General features: G+C 37.9%; 1 protein-coding gene across 5 annotated transcripts in view; it reads right to left on the bottom strand.

The window, feature by feature from the left end:
- Positions 1–7,706: 7,706 nt before the first annotated feature.
- Positions 7,707–21,671, bottom strand: part of CSRNP3 (cysteine and serine rich nuclear protein 3) — a 195,228-nt gene continuing 181,263 nt past the window's right edge. For all 5 annotated transcript variants that reach the window (XM_086370605.1, XM_086370619.1, XM_086370611.1 and 2 more), the window contains 2 exons: positions 11,440–11,736; positions 7,707–9,210 (listed from right to left, as the gene is read on the bottom strand). In XM_086370605.1, the coding sequence (XP_086226731.1) occupies positions 8,158–9,210; positions 11,440–11,736 (1,350 nt within the window). In that variant the 3' untranslated portion in view covers positions 7,707–8,157. The remainder of the gene's footprint in view (positions 9,211–11,439; positions 11,737–21,671) is intronic.

The following is a 21,671-nucleotide window of genomic DNA, read 5'->3' as shown; positions in this document are numbered from 1 at the left end:
TCCAAAGAGGTGTCTAGAGTCAATTAAAACATGGGCCAAATGATTCAACATTCTTTACATAAGCAATATATAGGGTTTTTGTTTTTTGTTTTTTTAAAGCAAAAAAAGGTTATTTCCCCTAATGTTATTTATAGGGAGAAACCACATGGATGTGGCTGTCATTTCACAAGATCATCTGAGTTGGGAGAGTTAAGCAGCTGTACCTAGACTGGAAAAAATCCTGTAGAGAGAGGAGAAATTGATTTCCAGGGTGCTCCTTATTTTCCTGCTAGTTCTAACTCCAAGCTGGAGGCAACTCTGAACAAACAGAAAAAGCTCTCTGCAGGCGGTGCTTGGATCAAGTGATGTAATCAGAAAAAAATCACCACCCTCCTGGACTCCTCCTTCTGTTTTCAGGCCTTGTCAGGACAACACATTTTTAAATTATTGTGTGGAACCCTGAGAAGGCAAGCAGCCACTGTTTCCAGAACATGGGGACAAAGGCTGGGATCAAATGGTGGCTGAGTAATTTCTCTGGAGTCATTCTATCCCACACCAGACTCTCCATTGCCAGTCCATTCCCCAGAAAACGTGGGAAAAGTAGAGATTCTCCTTTGTCATTTTAGGGTATAGAAAGATGAATGCGAAAGTACCTATTTGGAAGCAAGAAGGGAGAAAATGCTCCCTTTTTGTAACTGTAACTTCTCAGAAAATTGAGCAGTTTAAAAGCGGAGTCACTTGATCCTAGTTCTGATATCTGTCACTGGGGATCTGAAACAGTCACTTTTCCTGATATAGCAGTGGCAAAACAAAAAAGAAGATAAAAACAAACCAAAAACTATAGCAATATTTGTCATGAGCAGGTCAAGTTACTGAACATTGTCCCAATATCCACATCTTTCTTTTTAAAACTCTGATTTCTTAGGAGTCTTAGGGAATCATCAAATGTAACAAACACCAAAGGTAAAGGAAACCCAACTTTCTGAGGCTCCCAGGACAATGGCCCAAATCACCACATCTGTTGCCAGGTGCCTAGTTCACAAAGACAGGCCAAGACATTTTCCTACTGTGAGAAAAGCCTAAGAGAACTGCATTGTGTTGCTAAGGAAACCATCTTCCCCAGAGATGTTAAGAATAGATGGGTATCTATCCTTTAGAGCATGCCTGAGTGACAGTCTTCCCTAGAGGTAGATGGATGAGTTAGATGACCTCTGGAGCCACAGGGCTATAAAATTTGAAGAATACAGAAGAATCTCAAACTTTCCATTATTCACACACAGTTGGCCATCTTAAGTATCTTTGAAAAGATGAAACTATGCTGAGATACCCGTTTGGCATGACTAGGGCCTAATGAATCAAGACAGACAGTAACCTGTGGCAGTGAACCTTATTTGGTTATGGTAAAGACGAAATGACTTTGCCAACTACTAAAATTTAACATCAATTATATTCAGAAATCATTTGGGTATCATTAAAACATTCAAGGATCAACACTAAATTAAAAATAAAACAACAGCTAACCTTGGGCAATTTATATTCTAGTTTTAGATATTTGGGTTTTTCCTCTTTAGAAGAATTCAGATAAGGATTTCATTTCATTTCTTCTTTCTCTTTCATGTTAAAGTATCTTTTCAAAATGGTATATAGATCTTTGGATTTTTTTTAAAGATAAGCGCTTTATTTATGGCTAAGGAGAAAAGCTTGGTGGCCAACATAAAAAGAAGGAACAAAACAAAATTGGATAAATTTTGCTACAAAGTTAGAAATTTCAATTTTATTTTGTATAGGTTCCCTACTTCGAGACAACAACAAACCATATTAGGAAGTCACACCCCTGACAAGGTCATTTCTGGTCCTACGCAACATGGCAGGAGATAAAGAGCTTAGGTGATAGAAGCTCCTAGACAATTTTTAAAGAGATATTTTCTAAGTCAATTTCCCTTCTAAAAATATTCATTAATAAATAACTTGCAATATCCTGCTAAGCCAGATAAAAATATTGGGAGAAAGCCACAAGAGAAAGGAGAATATCTAACAAAGAAGTATTCCAAAATTACAACTGAAGTCATTCAAACAGGTCACATAAATTAATTTAGACAAAGGCTAGACTAATTTCTATCATAAATTTGTCTTCTCCTAAACCCTTCTAATCAATATATATTAGCTTAAAAATATTTAAGCGGCCTCACACGGCACTAGAATGAGTCATTGAACTGAGCTGACTATCACCATGGTAATGAGTAATGCAAAGAAAGGAATGCCACCATTATGCTGAATACAAGCATTATCCAACATATCACCAGTATGCTGAATACAAGCATTATCCAACATAAATTCTACATTCTTAAAACTTCAGTTCTGCCAGAAGCTTCTATGAGATGAAATAAAATGACACACTAGAGTTGGCTTTTCTTGAATTATAAGCAAGTATAGAGTATCAAGTGGAAACAATTACCCTGTATAGTGATATATTTATCACAAGTGAAAGAAAGTAGTCAACAACCTGACTTAAATCTTTGAAATTCATTTTCCATGAATGTACTAAGTATCTGAATTTACTAAAATCACAGGCTATATGTTAGATTACAAAAACTGTATATAAAAATGAACTGGCTTAGGTTTTGAATCTGGTTGTAAAGACCTTCCTGCTTCCCATCATTCTGTCTGAATCACCACTGCCAGGATACAGAAATCAAGGCATTATTACACTTACTATCCAGACAGCGCAAAGTTAGACTAACCCCAGGGCTGCTTATCAAGTAAAACCCAGGTCACGTCAAGCTTTTCGATTTGAATTTCTGATAAGAAAGAAAAAACCCAAAATACTTGCATTGTTATAAAGGGAGGAATCTCCTGCTCCCTTTTGTAGGAGAGGGGTTGAAATAAAACCAGAAACAACTGTTTTAAATAATCACATTCAATATAAGATTTGGCAGGTGAAATATTAAAGAGCTCTTTCATTTCCATATTCATAACTTTTGACAAGAATCTATCAGTCTTTTTAATATAAAATGTGTTTACATCTTTAAAATAGTTTTTTTTTTTTTATCATGCTGTAGCTCTGTATTTTTTTTTAAAAGCATCAAATTATTTTTAGATAGGAAGATGTAATTGATGGGAATAGTAGGTCACAGATGTGAACACCAACTGGGCTGTGAGGGCCCACATCGTAACTTCTAGGTTTGGGGTTGCCATTTATGAATCCAGTTTTTCTAGTAAAATAAAATTATAGTTTCTCAGCTCAGCTCCAACTTTGATTCTTAGGAGATACCATAACTTTTTAAGCTTATAGTCCATTCTCACCCCACCCAAAATTTCTATAATTCTAGTGAGTTTTCAAATTGCTGATATTCAGTTAAATTAAGTCAATTACATTCTTTAGTGCTACAGAAAACATCTGATGAGCTGTGCTACTTGCGCAGAGCTGTGGCAATCGGCTTAGGTATTTAAGTTACTCCAGCACAAGTTAGCAGATTTCAGAATGAATAATGTAATCAGTAGTTGCAAATTCAAGAGTGATTAAGGCTTTAGTTTTTGGTGTTGGTTATGGTAAGAATTCATAGCTTAGTTTTGAATTATAGTTGTCTTGCCTTTGAAAGCATGAAGCTAGTTCCCATTTAAGGCTGGTATTTTCTACATCGACTACAATAATAAACTCTGAACTATCTTGAGACAACAAGGAGCAGATGCCATTTGAAGAGAAAGATTAAGTCTGTATTTGGAGAAATGGAAGTCTCGTGGCACCTTTTACAAGGGTAGTCTCTTAACTTTGGAGGATGTCGATTTTCTACCTGCTAATTCAATGGTTTGTAATCCCTGGCTAGAAGTAAGGATGCCGAGTGACCTGTTTTCTACAAGCTGCAAGGCAATGCTGTTGGAACCAGGAACTCAAGCTTAGCTATTTTATAGGCTTTTTGTAAACAGAAATGAGTGATGGTGCTCTACACTGTGGCTTCAAAGGTTTCCTGAAAGGTTTCCTGGGTTATGTGTGAGTCAACCTGCCTTTGAAACTGTCTGGTAGGAGTGCTGGTATAAATTTAGTATAACTTACCTAGGTCTAACACCAAAGAAGCAATTATGTGAAAATCTCTTTTTCATTGGGTTAAGTTCTTCTAGGTGTGGCCAGATTTAATTCATAACTTTCAGATAGAGAGGGAAGTAGGAGGATCCAGTGAATTCTACTAATTTAGGCAAAAGAAGTATCTTTTTTAGTTGCAGTTTTCATGTAGTCAGACAAGAATTGATGTCATCTTTTCTAACATCACTTTATAAAGTCATAACTTAAAAGGACTGTAATGAGGTTTGATTATTTCATTCCACTTTTCATCATTATCATAATCCCTTAGAATTTGTAGTGTTTCCCCCTCTTTTTAACCACCTAGGACAGTTCCTCTAACATAGTAGATGTTCAATAAATATTTGTTAAAAGAAAGAATTGATAAACACATTGTAAATATGTTAAGACCAAAGGATTTTGACTTGTACAACAATCTCAGAAGTTTAACCAAAGAATCAGTGATATATCAGTTAATAAGAAATAAATCTTTCATTTCCTTGCTTAATGACAACCAAACCAGAATTCTGCCTAGAAATCATCTGTCAGAGGATACAATTTTAAAGAACATAATCATTTATAATCTCCTTTTTCCTTTGTTAATGTGTCACCAGTGTTTCTGTAATTTATTGTTTTTATTGGGGGAGGTATCGCTGGGCTATATATGATTATGAAGATTTTAATAATAAAATTAATTAGTAAATATTAGCTTCAAATTTTATATGTGATTGGCACTCTGGGAAAAATGCTGTTTCACCACAAAGAAAACACTGGCTTTCAGAAAGTAACCATATTCTTCAATTAACCAAAAGACAGAAGACAAATGGATTTTACTGATGTCTTAAATAATCAATGATCAAGAGAAGGGAAAAAAGTAAATCTCTTTGATTGATTTCTTTCTCCCAGAGGAAGCCTAGAATGACAAAGGAAATGCAAGCTGCTCCAGCCACTTGACTTGCAAATCAATTTGGCCTGGATTATAACTGGGAATTAAACCCTAATAAAAGGTAGAGGGCTGGTGCTAAAACAACAGTGACTAAAGCACGAAGCTTTGCCATTGACAGTGAATGACTAAAAAGCCGTGTGTCAAAACAAGACTATAATTTGGCTAGCTAGACTACGGGGGTAATACAACAGCTGCAGGTCAGGTTACTGTGTCTCCGTGTAAAGATCTGAAGAATCCACTGGCTGCGTCCAGCTCTTGGTCCCCATTTAAAAATGCTTAGAAAAACTGTAGCCCTTCCTGGCATGTGGGCATTTTTTTGTTGAATAGATGATCTATTAATGGAAAAAAAAAAAAAGTCAAATGGCACACTGTGCTCTCAGCTTTTCTGGGAAAAAGTAACAATGAAATGATTCTACCATTAGTATCATTTACAACTTGAACCAGTATATTTAAACTATAGCTTTAAAAATCATCTTCATTTCCAGACCACAGTTGTAGATCATAAAACCCAACCAAATGCCAGGGTAGGGAAAATTCAGTACTCCTTATTGGCCTAAAATCTGTCATTCTCTGATGTGTGGTATTACACCTACTGTGTGTGTTGAAGGAGGCATGTGCGCGAGTGTTTTCATAGGTAATCTGTGTATGTAGGCAATATTTAGGGGTTAGGTTATAAATATATATGAATGTTTGGCTGGAAGGTTAATCCTGTGTAGCAGTGACTTTTGACCCCAATTAGACAGATAGGGGAAAAGCTCTGTTTTTTGTTTGTTTTCCTGTTTCTAGATTAAGCATCTTTTTGGAAATGAAGCTACAAAACAGAGTCCCCGTCCAACATAAACAAGTAGGTGTCAACCTTCTTGTGAAAATAAAGCTGAACTGAATTAAATATCCATCCTTTCAGAATCTAGACTGGCATTCTACCCTTCAATTCTGCACAGAGACACCTCTGCCCCACTCTGCCGCACTGTGTTCCAAGCATACGCTGAGTGCTTCACATGTAAGTAACTATTTCAAAGGCTTGCAATGGTCTAATCAATATGGCACACAGGATTTTTCATGTGCTCAAATGAAGGAACAATAGTGTCTTGTCATTTTCTCTTTGGGCCTGTGCTCTTTAGATTGTATTGATAGGGGGAAAAATTTGGAGATCAAGCACTAAAAACTGTAATTTTACAGACAACATGAGATATGCTATCAAGATGTGAGCAAAACCCCAATCTGAATAGCCCAAAGGGCCTGTCATTCAAAAGGAGCATCCCTGCCCCCATTACTGCTACCTCCATAAAGACCAGCCCAAAGCTGCTTTAACATGAATACTAATGGTGCTAAGGTTGGGTTGGCTCATTGTGGGGGTAGAGTAGGGGCTGTAACCAACTGCACAGTGCAAGAGCTGCCAAGTAAACATGTTTCCCCAAGTCAAGTCTTAGTAGAAACTCTTCCATTGGAGGACTTTCTCTAGACCAAACATTTTCAAATTCAGTGAAATAAAACAGTATTTTCTAAGGACTTGAGATCTACAATGTATTTATATCCATATTTCTAAACACCCAAGTCTAAGAGACAAAAAATAAGTAGTGATGCAGTCACTGAATAGCAAGGCATGTCCACATTTCAAAGAGGCATAAAATGTGAAATGACATAACAATAGAAGGTCAAAAATATGAAACAGATTTAGCATAGTCATATTGCATTGGAACTAAAAAGTTAGAACACACTATTTAGTTACCTAAACTAATTTACAGGAAAACAGGATCTTAGAAGTCCTCCGACGAACCAAGTGCAGATAATCTAAAGGTGGGGAGTGCATGTTTTATTTCTATCTGTCCCCTTTTATAAGAGAACATGAGGTAATTAGAAAGTATTCAATGCATTCTGGACTGTTCTGCTAATTGTCCCAGGCAAGAGAAATCAAAATGCTTCAGAAAAGTAAGGCCTAGTTGAGTATTTGGGTAGAGGCCCCCACTTCAGTCAGCTAGTCACTAAGTGTAAATTTCATTAAACACTCATTTTTGTAGAGACGGATTGATCACGCTGTAGAAAAAGGCTGGTTGCTGAGGCTGTGTCTCTTCCGTGTTTTCTCAGCCTCCTCTGCTTTGACCGAGTTAGGTCTTGAGAGTGGTGAAGGAAAACAGGTCATTTTTCCTTCATAAAGTATCATTGGATTGATTCCTCTATTTAATTCTATGAACCTTATAATAGTTACAGATTTTAAAAATGTTTTTTGTTTTTAATTTTTCATCTCAAAGAGTTCTTAGTCCCCACCCCTCACAAGGTACCATGAAGGGGCACTAAAGTGCATTTTGATGCAGGGGAGTAGAGTTTGAAGGTGCTGTCCAAGCTAAGAACCAAGATGATGCTGTGTTTAAAAAAGAAAGGCAATAATACCTTCTACCTCCATCTCTGGAGTCAGCTGAGGGAGGGCAATGAACTAGGCCCTCACCAGAGGATTGTCCTAACTCTTGACTTTAGAGAAAACTGTGTAAGGACCTGCACATACAGACTCATTTGTTTGTCCAAAATAGCAAAAATAGGCCTATTTCACCCTTAAGAAAGTATTTGCAAATCTGATCAGACATGATCATAAAAACGTGAATGGATTCCAGAGGCAATCCATGTGGGCATGCTCGGTGGTACTAACTATGCATCTTCAGCTGAAAAGAACATGCTGCAGTTCGTTTTCATCAGAACATGACTTCTAGCTACCATAAATAAAATACACGTGGGGCAATTAAATCTTTTTCTTACAATAATAACTTTTACATTAAAAAGTCACCGTCATCTTCAGATATATTGAAAATTAGGACTCTAAATCTCATTTCCCAGTCTCAGTTAACAATCTTGCACAGGCCCGATAATCCAAAACTTGGAGCTCTGATCTACACAGCTTGGCAGGTTTCACACAGTTTGACAGGTAGGCAACTGTGAGATATGCTTTTTTTTAAAATTAGCATTTTCTATCAAAACAGTCTGAAATCATTTAAAATCCTCATAGAGATTGCGTTTGTGCAATGGCACAGTCGCATAGCTAGAAAGGAGAAAACAAAATACAGTCTGGAAGCTTCACCACGGGCCAAGTTTTCTTGGTCCTCAGTTGAAACCACAACGAGCCCAGGAAATCCAATTAAATACAGTGCTTTAAATAGGAGAAGAGTTGGTCCTAGAATAACTTAAACTACTAAACAGGGACAGTCTCGACCACAGGCGATTTGATGCACTCTTCGTGCAATCTACTCTTTTCTGCAAGGCTCAAAGGATCTTCAGCAGGATGCTCTGAAATGTGACTGTCACCATTCATCGCAGAGACAAACCCTTCCTGGGAGGGGCCTTTCAAGTATGAGTGAAATTCCACTTGAGGATGACTGGACCTGTGTTCGGGATATAAGCTATTGCAGGGCACGCCGCCGTCATTTTCCGAAGAGGAGCAGCAAACGATGACGGAGGGGTTGGCCGCTGGATAGTGGGAGGCGCCGTAGGCCTCCTCGGCTTGCCGGGCGTAGTCCACGAACTGCTCCGGGGTCATGGTGTAAGGCACCAGCGAGAGGGTACCGCTCTTGACAGTCTCTCTTTCCGGATAGTTCTCAGACATCTGGCTGGGAGTTCCTGGAATGTGGCTATCTATTTGGTAATAGAGGGTCGAAGAGTTGGCATAAAAAGGAGCGTTCTTCGCGTGGCTCTCGTGGACGGCGGTGCCATCGGAATAACAAAGGACGGAAGGAAGAGGAACCACCTCGGCGTGGGGACCCAGACCTTCCACGAAACTGTCTCCTTTCTCGTCGTCGTCCTCTTCCTCCTCCTCCTCCTCCTCTTCCTCCTCCTCTTCCTCGGACTCGCTGGGGGCCAGGCTCTGCGTGCTGGAGTCCGTGACTCCGCTGCAGAAACTGCTGCCATCCTCTTCCTCCTCCTCCTCTTCCTCCCCCTGGCAGTCTAACTCCTCGGCCGACTGCAGGTGCAGCACGGCAGCCTGCGGTTCCGTTTCAATCTCGAAATTGTCTGCGAGAGCATATTCGACGGAGTGAGCCACCGGGCCCATGGAACTACCGTGCGCACTTATCTCCCCGTGGCAGCCGTTCAGCGCGGGGATTTGCTGCTCTCGGTTTTTCTCCAGTTCGAGTTTCATTATTGTGTGCAAAAAGTGAGTCCGGACACGGATAGGATTAAATTCAATTCTACCTGCTGTGTTACTACATCCTTCTTTAGTGCAGCCACAGGGGAAAGACATTCGATCCACCTTGGGAGGAAGAACACAGATTAGGCCCCCTGGAACTCTTAACAAATCAAATCAAAATCCGGTACCTCACGGCAAACCCTTGGAATCTGGGATGACAAACCCACTTAGGCCAGAATAAATGACAATCAAACAGCAAACAGAAACAAAAGGGGAAGTGAAGGCTTAGGACAGAAGAGTTAAAACTGATTTTAAACCTATGCTCCATATAAAAATGAGTTGATGGTATGGTTTTAATCCGTTTATCCCTCCTGAGCTTTCTTTACTTCTGTTTCCATCCTCCCTTACCCCTTCTCTCCTGCCCATTAATTTCGGCCCCATTTTTTCCCCCCAGTGCTTCTGTCTTTTTCCTGAGCTCTTTTTTCAGCAGCAAGCCAGCTCACACGCCCAATTTTAAACAAATTTACTGCCCTCATACCCATCTGCTATTTTTAGTCTAAATAACATGACATTCCTCACACTAGCCATGAGTTTTTTCTTTTCTTATTATAAAATGAACTTCTCTGCCTGAGACACCATTTAGTCTCATGCAGCCTGATAATTCACTCGCATTGGTTCACTGTCTTTTTCTTTTGGGTCCTTGGTACTTGATGCACTGTGGGGGCTGCGAAAGGTACGCACATTCATGATTGTGACTGGTGGACTCTGGTTTAGTTGCTGGCTCCCCCTCCCCTGCTCTCCCTTAGACTACAGGCTTCTCTAGAGAAGCTGCTTATTTAATCAATACCCCCGAATTACTCCAATAATTGGAGTGATTGAGTGATTGGGTTCAGCAAAGGGTGTAAGCCCGAGGTCCTCACTCAGGTGATGAGTGGAATTCTGGGCATCCCAAGGAACGCCTAAGATACGCTTACTGTCTTAGACCCCATCTGTATGCAGACCAGAGTACAGGCAACCAGGAAGAACTTGCCTTTCTTGCTACCTTATGCAAGCTCAGGAATTTCCCATGTTACAGAGAAGAAAGCAGATTCGATCCCAGTCATCCTGGCCCCAACAAAAAGCAGTAGCAGATGTCAGAGCCAGAATCTAGAGCCACTTTGGAAGCAGTGATTTCCTTTTCTGTGAATCCACCTCAAGCAACTGCTCAACTGATGAGAACTGCCTTCTCCTTTTGTCTGCCTGAGGGCTTTAACTGAAAAAGTTGAATTTCTGCATAAAATACCACCCCCTATTTAATCACATAGCACCAATGCTGCAGATGGACAGGAACCTGAGAATCATCTAGTTCAGGGGTTGGTAAGCTTTTTTTTTGTACAAGGCCAGAGAATAATTTTAAGCTTTGTGAGTCATATAGTCTCTCCAGCAACTACTCAATTCTGCTGTAGAAATATGAAAGCAGTTATAGGAAATATGTAAACAAAAAAAGAAGAACATGGCTGTGTCTCCATAAGATTTTATTTACAAAAATCAGGTGGCAGGCCAGATTTGACCTGTGAATAATCATTCCCCAACCCCTGATCTAGTCTAGCCCATTCAGGTCAGAGGTGCAAAAATTGAACCCAGTAAGCTTACCTGACTTGCCAGTTTCACACAGTGGCAGAAAACAGAGCCAGAACTCAGTTTTCTGAAGTTCCAGTCTAATCATTATTCCACTAGTCTGCACCACTTTTAACCAATCATCATATTATAGCCCATGGATGGATTAGAGAATGCAAACTCAAATGGTGGGGATGACATGATCTCCTTGGCTGCTTGTTAGAAGCCAAAGTGAGCTCGTATAATAAATGAATCCAAGGGGAAACAATTTCAACTGATAATTGCAGTTTGGATTGCCTTTCACACATATATGTCATATATGTGTGTATATATATATATATTAATGTGTATACATACACATTAATATATATATACACATACACATTTATATATTATGTATACTATGTATGTAATACATATAAATATTATATATACAAATAATATTATATAATATATAAATAGATATATGTGTGTATAGGTAATACACATACATAATATATAAAATATTATGTACACATATATTTACATAGATATGTACATATGCATGTTTATATAATATATATTATGTATAAGTATATATATTACATATACTCATGTCATTGAATTAGTATTTCTCTCTTCTTGAATCATGTGTCTTGCCTTGCTTCAGAGTTTTTTCCCACGTGTGGGAAACTTCATTATATGTAACACAACTGCCTCTTTAGTGGGTAGTGTATAATGTCTTGCCTTTGGGTTCCCTGAAATCCCAATCCTTACCTGACACTTAATGCCTGCCAGGCTGCAGGTACATGTTTCTGGATCACAGAACACCCGGCAGTCACAACCACAGTCCTCTCGAGACAGGCGGATGGCCCTCAGCTCATGCTTTTCCTCCACATCAATCTTTTTAACTCCAGAGGCCCGCAGCAGTGCTCTTCGTTTTTTTGTTGGCAGGGGTTGAAGAAAGAAGTACTCATCCACCTCGGTATTGTCTAAATCAATATCATCATCAGAAATGTCATCCACTGTAAGAGTGCTCGCTTCTTCAGATTCCACGGTGCCATTCTTTGTCATCTAGAAATACAAAGCAGCAAATAAGAGACTTAGCAGGTTTGAAAATTCCCCACTTTTGCACTTGGTAAGAATGAAGTTATTATATAACACTATGTCCCTATAATCCATAAGTGTTTGTGGATAAGTGTGGGAGATTAAGAGGTCTACACTTCCACTTACAAATGATTCATATGGGATGAAAAAAAAACAAAACAAAACTGTGAGTCAAATCATTTCCTCTTACTTTTCTCTTTAGAGAAGTTACAGGAAGGTACATGAACATATCAAAATGATAGGCTTTTATATGGACACAAGACCTGTTAATTGGAACTCTTAACCTCCTAATCTAGGAGCTACAGTTGTTGGAGCTTTCAGCCAGCATGATGTGAAACAGGCCAAAGGTTACAGATGCCCATCAGTGAAAGCTATCTTTAGACTCAGTTCGTGATGGACACATTTGATGTTGGGATAAATGTGTCCTTGTTCAGAGGTGATAGCATCTTAGTGGAAGCTGCTGCCACCTAAATCAGCAAAACATGTCCTTGAAACAACAACTCTGTCTTTTGGGCTCCAGAGAAGCCATGTACTAGGAAATAAAGTTTTGCTGCCCTGTGCTGTTGGGATTACAAACATGGTTTCTGTACAGAATGTTCCATGAACAAGGCCTTGATACGAAGCAGTCAGTCAGGTCAGTGTGCTCTCAGTAAGACAAGAGCAGATGGCAGTGAGGCAGGCTCTTGCACACAGGTACCCAAACAAACTCCGCCCCCAAAGGAGTTCATAGGAGACGACCCACAGCAGTACCTTCCGCAATACAGCCCCTGGGCGGCTGGGTCTCATACTGTAACTGTTCTCTTCCGTGTATATTTCTTTCCTAAATTAATTTCATTCATCAGGAAACCCAGAGTCAGTATCTCACTTCTTACTGCTATATCACCACAGAACATGTTTTCTTCATAAAAAAGCATTTAGAAAGAGACACTTTCTCTGAATATGAGCAAAACATATATTCTGAGAAGCAGCACAGGAATAAATGCAGAAACTCAGTAAGGGACTATTCAAAGAAGTTCTAAATAGAACTTTTTTGATTCTTTAGCTTTTCAATGTATTACTTTATGGATTTCATTAACTGTAATCATTACTATGCCTTTTGATCTTAACAACAATTCAGTTATTACACAGTAAAAATACCCTGGTGACACCAGACATCATTTTGTCATCTTCATAGGAAAAAGTCTGACACTTAGAGAAGAATATTTATTACTGACCAAAAATCCCAAACTTGACAACTCTGAATGTATTGAAAAACAAATAAAAGGTTGATCTTTGCCCTCAGGTGGAGGAAACTACACAGTAGCAAGTATGTGTGTGTCTGTGTGTGTGTTGCAGAGTCCCTGAAATACATTCTCAAAAGCTGTTGATTTATTATATATATATTTATATATATTTATTTATTTTACTTCAGAGCTTAAATCTATGTTCTAACAAAGTTAGGCATTTCCTTTTATTAGGTTTTGTTTCTTGCTGTGATCTGTAATTTATTACCTTCCTTGAAATTTCTTTATAAATGCATTGGTTAAGCTGTTTTCACTTTTCTTTGATGTCCACTAATAGGATATTACTTTGTTTGGCTGCTATTAGCACTTTTGTTAATTCTTATTTGCCCACAGAAGCATCTTTCTATCTGTAAAGATTTGATTTTTGAAGGAATTCAAGTGTATAACTGCCTAACATATACTCAGTCCTCTGAGATAGGTAAATCTGCATTAACCAACAGGAGGGTTACCTTTCCTATTTTGTCATCTCTGTGGCATTTAAATTATGTTTTCATTAATTCTTGGCTTGTCTATGTGAACTTCATCGAAATTCTGACTCCATAGCACATGCAGGGCACCCAGGATTCATTTCAGTACCTCCTTCCTACTTAATCTCCATGTTCTGTAATATTTTTGCTCCCTTGTGAAGCTGGTAAGATAACAAAAACAACAAAGAACTTCATTTCATATTAATAGAGCTTGATTTTTTAAAAAATAATGGTGGCTGTCATATAACACATGGAATCTAAAAATCAATAAAAATAAGTAAACATTTTAAAGACATGAAAATTTTTAGGACAACATGAATAACCCAACTGGCATCTAAGAATGAAAAAGAAACAACTGTATCTCAAATAAACTACAGATGATTCTTAATCCAATAACGCATGATCCACTGATTCCATTCCTGAGCATTTCATTCCTGAGCATTTATCTGGAGAAAACTATAATTTGAAAACATACATGCATTCTTGTACACACTGCGTGTATGAATGAACAATGCTGGTGTTCATTCACAGCAGCACTGTTTACAGTAGCAAAGACATGGAAGCAGCCTGAACGTCCATTGACAGAAAACGGATAAAGAAGATATGGTGTGTGTATATATACGTATGTATATATGTCTGTGTGATGAAATATTAAAACAAATGAAATGATCCCATTTGCAGCAACGTGAGTGGACCTAGAGATTATCATAACAAGGGAAGTAAGTCAGGCAGACAAAGATAAATATCTTATGGTATTGCTTACATGTGGAATCTAAAAAAAATGATAAAATGAACTTATCTACAAAACAGAAATAGACTCACAGACAGAAAAGAAATTTATGATTACCAAAGGGAAAGGAGAAAAGAAGGATAAGTTAGGAGTTTGGGAATAAAATATACACACTACTATACATTGTATAAAATAGATAACCAACAAGGTCGGTTGTTGGTTCCCTGTATAGCACAGGGAACTCAATATCTTGTAATAACCTATAATGGAAAAGATTCTGAGAAAGATATATATATATATATACAAACACACACACACACACACAAAACTGAATCACTTTGCTGTGTACCTGTCACTTAAATTACAATAAGTAGTTTCATTTTAAAATAAAAATTCAATTAAGAATCTAAAAATCCTTGATACAGAGTGCAAATTATTTTTACTCTTGTTCAAGAACACACAAGGGCTCTAATCAAGATTTTCAAAATCTCATATTATCACTGAAGTGGTCTGGCAAGGTTTTCTCCTCACCTATCCAATATCATCTCTGCCATTTCTAGTGAAGACTGGAACTATTCCAGTTCATCCTAGTTAACTGGCTTGTCTCCCCTCCTCACAGTATCTGGTTTGGTGTGTAACCACTGACAGGTACTATTTTCTCCGCTGTCCCCTCGGAATTCCTTCTCCAACTCTCTCCTCCAGGATATGCCCAATTGCACCTTTAAAACTCAGGCCAAACCTACTGAGCTTAAATGCTCTTTTAAATTAGAGTATTGCATACATTATTTTCAAATGCATTTTCTATATTAGAGCAATGGAGAAATAAGTCAATGAGCATTTTATTTCTGTTCACTAACTCATGTTCATTTCACTTTCAAGATCTGGTACAACAAACTCTGGGGAGTCTTCCAAGATTTCCTCATCTGTTTCTGCTGACTCCTTTACCCCATGACCCATCTTCACAGGAATATTTATTCTGTACAATTTTTTTCTCTTTGACATGAATGATACCTTTAAATGTCTTTTTCCTATCTTAAAACAGAATCCTTGAGTTTTCAGACATTAGTTCATCAAATGCAGCCTCCTTATTCTATGCATTCCTGAAGCTCAGATTATTAACAATTACATCTTCTCTAAGACATGCTTATAGAATCTAATCCCCTAACTTCTATTTTAGTATGCTTTTCCCTGTATAAAACAGATGGATTCCAAGTTTCCAGTGGTACCTAATGCAGTATGGGGACTATTAATATAATGTGGAATTAAACCACAATGTGTCTAAAAAGTTCCTTTGTTTATAAAATAAATGCATACAGAGTAACGAGCACATTCAAAAAAATGCTCTCTTTTGAAGTTGATTCCTTAAAAGACAATCTGTATCTTGGACCATTTCTGGCTCAGTGCTGTTTTCCCAAAGAATGTTGCCTTTTCAAGAGCTCAAAGAAGGCTTGCCAAAAAAATGTGATTTAAGGAGACCATCAAATGATACTGACCTTCAAACCTGTTTGTGTGTGTGTGTGTGCGTGTGTGTATGACAGAGAATGAGAGAGAGAGAGATTGGAGGTGGGGGTGAAAGAGAGGTGAGAGAATCAGATATGAGGTAATAATAGCAATATGAATAACAATAGTTTTGAATCTGCATGTCACTGCTTCAAGCACTTTACCTGCATAAGCTCACTGAGCATCACAAAATATCTCATAAAGTAGATATTAGCATTAGATTGTTTAACTGATGGGGAAACTGAGGCACAGGAATGCTAAATAACCTGTCCAAAATCATAGGCAGTGAGGTATGTACTATGTCAGAATCCTAAATATTTAACTCTGCAGCTTGTGTTCTTAACTGCTTTGGTAATTACTTAGATACACTCTTTTTATATATATATATATATTTTTTTTTTTTTTTACAGAATAGTATAAATGTTTATTTTCTGTATGATTTACTTTGCTGTTCCTGTTTTTACAATATAGAAAAGTGTATTCTTTGAATAGCTCTAGTAAATATAAATTTTATCTTTCTACTTTGGGATGTAAATAGAGCTAAAAAACTATATACCCAACCCTCCCCAAATAGTCTTTTAAAATTGTTGAACTAATGTGGATATTAATCTTGTTCAGCAATTTGATGCAAATGCCTAAATACAAAAAGTTGTTTAGTAAGTACTACACAGGAAGGAAAAGGCTTAATACTTTAGATAGCTTCTTGAAAATCAGAAAAACTAGTAGCATTTGATTGCACCTTCAAATTTTTACAAGCAAAATATTCTCAAGCAATGCCATCATACATAATCTACAATTGTAATCCAAATTTCACAACCATATTATGCACACAGTATATAAATACACATCACAAAGGTGCAATTAGAATTAAACACAGAATATGTACAAAATGAACACAGTTTAGGTGTGGACCAAAAAGGTATTGTTATCTTTTGAAAAATAACTTGATTAGATATTACTTTATCCTCTTACACTAATTTACATTTATACAAATTTTAATTAAACATACTAGAGTGAGGTGCTAAGGATGTCGGCACTATCTACATTTAAAGTTACTGCACTATGACTTTATAAATCCAGATTTCAAAAGGAAGATACTTAATAACGGAATCTTCTTTTGGATTACTTAATTTCTGTTGCCTATATATTGCATGTTCATATGAACATATATACACACTTAATACATACAACTATAGATTCCTTGTAGGAAATGTAATAATCATATACTACTAATTACTGAGCATTAAGGTACCTAATAAAATGTCTGAATTCCAACATGGTTTTTTCTCATCATAAAATCCAAAGTCCTATTATAATGGGCTGTTAAATTCATAAAGCTTTTGAATTCTGAATTATTGAAAATGATTTATGTTATTTTAGTAATTATATGAAAACACTCATACTGTAGGCTTACCAAATCACTGGCTAAAAATAACGCCATATTAAGCTTCCCTTATAAAAAGAAACCCCACTATAATTCTTTTTATATATTTAATATATATCCAGTAATCTTTTGTGCTTATTTTGCATTAGGCTCTAGGTGTGTTGGTGCACAAGATATGGGTCTTGAAATCAATGGATTAAAGAGAAGAGGAATCTAGTAATTTTTGAAGGTGGGAGGAGAAGGGGACAACACAGGATGAGATGGTTGGATGGCATCACCGACTCAATGGACATGAGTTTGAGTAAACTCCAAGAGTTGGTGATGGACAGGGAGGCCTGGCGTGCTGCAGTCCATGGGGTCACAAAGAGTCAGACACAACTGAGAGACTGAACTGAACTGAACCGATAACGATTTCCTAACTGAACTTGGACACAGGGCGTTGAGACTATGTAGAAGGGGCAACTGGTGGCTCAGATAGTAAAGAATCCACCTGCAATACAGGAGACTGGGGTTTGATCCCTGGGTTGGGAAGATTCCCTGGAGAAGGAAATGGCAACCCTCTTCAGTATTCTTGCCTGGGAAATCCCATGGACAGAGGATCCTTGTGGGCTACAGTCCCTGGGGTCACAAGAGTGATACAACTTAGTGACGAAACCAGCAGAAGCTGCATCTGCTGGTGGGGCAAGCGGTGGAGTGAGGAGGGTAGACGTCACATCTAAGCTTGAATCTGAAGACGGAGTAGCAGTTAGCTGAACAGGTGGAGGCAGAAAGTCCCTGCTGAGCAACAATAGCTTTACAGGCCTGAGATGGGACAGAGCTTTCACTGGCCTACAAAATATCCAGACTGGATGAACTTGTGTGGCATCCCTTCCTGTCTTGGCCCATAAGCAAAAAACAAAAAGTAACTAAACAGAACGTTTTCAGAAAGTAGCATCCCCCTTCCTCTGCCTTCGCCATCTTCAGGTGATAAGTAATGTCTTAACTCATAATTTGATTTAATGATCCTTATATTTATCTCATTTATGTGAATGTGTGCTTATCCTGTATTGGAAATATCTTGAGGAATGCTGTGTGTTTGTGTGTGTGTGTATTTGCTTTGTTCTAATGATGCTACTTAAGATAGGGCTTAGTTCTTGAGCCACTGTGTAAACTTGTCCAGACTCACTCTACAATTTAAAGGATTATAGCTTTTCTTAAACAGAATTGAAACTCCTTACTTTTGCAAATCTATCTGATATGTACTGATAAGTATGAGTAAACTGTTTCCAAAGCCCAATAGAGTAAAAGTTTTGCCCATCTAAATATGTTTGAGGGATGGGACATGTTACACATTACTTCCAGAATCAGCAGAGTGATTCTTAGACTATCCTGAATCAAGGACCAGATGGGATGGGGGAGTGAGTGGGGTGGTGGATTGGTGAGTGGGAGATTGTCAACTCAGTAGTCAATCTTTTTTTTTTTTTTTTTCTGTACCATGTAGTGAATATATTCCACTGTAAATTCCAACAAGATGAACTTTTTGATGAATCGAAGGCTTGAAGAAACTAACTTAATGTAAAATAATTATAGCGAGGGAAACTACTGAAAACGTGGATCGACCATAATGCTAAAAACAAAGCAAAATCCCACAAAAATAAAAACACTTCCTTTCAGTGGTTTAATGTGTTCTTAATAATAAAAACTCCTGGTTATTACAAAGTCATTAACACATGTATCAATGATAGTGGCAATAGAAATGTGAAAAAATAATTCAGTTCCACATACACTGATTGCTGCCTACAATAATGAGGATGATGTGGAGAATGACCCAAGCCATCATAGCTTGAAAACCAGGTGCTGAATTCTCTACTTTATATAAATTATCTCACCTGATTCGGAAACAATCTTAGGAAGTATTTTAACAGTTGAGAAAATTTGAGCATGAAGATAATTTGCCAAAGTCTAGCTACTTAGATAATTGGTGATTGCACTGAGAATCAAACTCAGGTTTGGTTTGACTCCAAAGCTTGAGCCAGGCTCACAAGACCAGTCTGGAGTGAAAATTCTTAGAATAATATTAATAGAAAACCTGTATAGAAGAAAACAGAAGGATATGGTTACAGTTACACTCCAAGAGCTGATCTTAGTGCTGTGGGGCAGGAGGTAAGAGAACAGAAAAGCTTCCTTATAATTAGCTCATTCAGAAATTAAAAAAAAATATATGATTCATACACAGAGAACAAGAGCTCAAAAAAGAATACAGGAAGCCAGCTGAAGATATGACATTCTCACCAGTTAGCATTTCCTTTGAGTAATCTATTTTGTGAGCTTGTGGAGGTGTTCTTTCTAATAGACATGCCAGCAAAAGAAGCTAGTCCAAGTGATAGCTACCACTGTTGAACTCATGTGTTACTTTTGATTTTCTCAGCTGACTTGTAACTCATTTACCCTGTACTATATGCTTAGTCACTCAGTTATGTCTGACTCCTGGGACCCCCATGGACTGTTGCCCACCAGGCTCCTCTGTCCATGGGGATTCTCCAGGCAAGAATACTGGAGTTGCCATTCCCTTCTCTAGGGGATCTTCCCAACCCAGGGATCAAACCCAGGTCTCCCGCATTGCAGGCTGATTCTTTACCGTCTGAGCCATCATTGCTTACCCCGGGGGCATTTAATCAGCATAGTATGCTGCCTAATTTTGTAGTAATATATTAGTTTTGGTGATTGGTTTTATGTATATCTCCCTCATTATAATAGGAATATGTTGAGAATAAGGACCACCAGCTACTAGTCTGCTGGGGAGATGACCCTGTAATAAATATGATAGAGTGTGGTAAGTGCAACAAAATATATGAGCAAGTTATAGAAGCAGTGGAGAGGAGGAAATGACAGATAAAATGGGAGGCAGATACAAAGACACAAAGCAGAATCATTTACTTCCTATTCTGATTCCACAGTCTGTATCAAGAAGAAAAACCTTTAAACAAGAAATGGAAGAACAGATACATTAGGAAGAATTTCATGTAAAAAAAGAAGGTGGGAGATAGTGAAAGAGTGCTCAGCAGTTTTATGTAAGAATCCTTAGGCCTGGGCTACTCATGTTTTAAATCAATGAAAAATTTGAAAGTTACGACTGCTCTGCCTAGTATCTGCAAAGAGTCATGGGGAAAGGAATTAAAAGGTAATCAAAATGCAAGTGAATTATTATTTTTAAAAGTGCAAATTCTAGATAAAATTCCAAAAAAAGATGATTTAAAAAGATGGTCTCTATACAGGTGGGAACAGGGAACAGTAACTATAAGACTATTGCCTGGGCTCACTAGGGAAAGAATGTCCATGTGTCAAATTAAAGTCCATGCAGAATCTTAACCTATTAAACAAACAAAAGTGAGAAAGGTATCAACAGCCCTGACCCCATGGAACATAACTGGAAAACCAGTGATCTAGTCTTGAGATTCTCTGACAAAGTTTCTTACGTTCTGTACATGGAAGGATGGAATACCAGCTGATTAATAAGGATATGGTTGAATGCATGGATTTCAGTTAGTTGAAATGTTGAAAATATTTCAAAGAACAGAGATACTCAGCCTCTTTGCACCACCAATAAGGCGTGTGCTGCTTAGAGATCCTATTGGCAGTAGAGACTAGCCCAGGAAAGGAATCTCCATGAAGGTCACCTGGGGTGGTGACAAGGACCCTCTGACAGGGTATCATGAACTTGGCCCTGTCTTGTTAAATGTAGTTTTTAAATATATCTTGGATGGACTAAAAGGCAGGTTAGCATATTTGTCAGATGACAAGATCAAGTTCATTCAAATAAAAAAACCCCAAATTTTATTCACTGCTCTGTGTACACCATATATAGTACTAAAAAAGAGTCTTACCCAGGAGATGTTAAAAAGTTTTAATTTGCATGATGATGCAGACCTGATTTACCAGGCCTGATATGCATGTTTGCTTCCTTGTCTTTTTGTTGTTGTTGATTTACTTACCACCAGCATAATATGAACAAACAAACTGATTAAGATCCAAAAAGCTCCTGTACCTTTAGCATATACCTGTGGATAGAGTATCTACAGCTCAGTTAGCAGGTAATGTAACATATCCTTATGTACTGCAACAATCCCATCTTGAATGCAATGTCCAGATCAAGTTCCATAGTTTTTAAGGAGTATAATTGCTTTATAATGTGTTTGTTTCTGCTGTACAAAACATGAATCAGCTTTATGTGTACACGTATCGCCTCTCTCATGAGCCTCACTCCCACCCCACCGCCAGGTTCCATATTTTGAGGTGGACATTAATAAACAGCACTATATTCAGAAGAAGTAACCAAGGCTATAAGGTGTCTGGAAAACAGAAGCATTAGAGAAAAGAACTAAGGATGTTTAAATCTATAGAACAGAGACACATGGAGCCCATATAACCTATTGTCAAATATTTGCATGTCCATCAAGACTGCTTTCCGGCGAAGGCAATGGCACCCCACTCCAGTACTCTTGCCTGGAACATCCCATGGATGGAGGAGCCTGGTAGGCGGCAGTCCATGGGGTCGCTAA

This window comes from Bos grunniens, chromosome 2, assembly GCF_055505025.1.
Source record: "Bos grunniens cultivar Pamir isolate PY7600 chromosome 2, Bosgru_T2T1.0, whole genome shotgun sequence".
NCBI classification, from domain to species: Eukaryota; Metazoa; Chordata; class Mammalia; order Artiodactyla; family Bovidae; genus Bos; species Bos grunniens.
The sequence above is the reverse complement of the archived record's forward strand: the minus strand, read 5'-3'. Positions and strand labels throughout refer to the sequence as shown.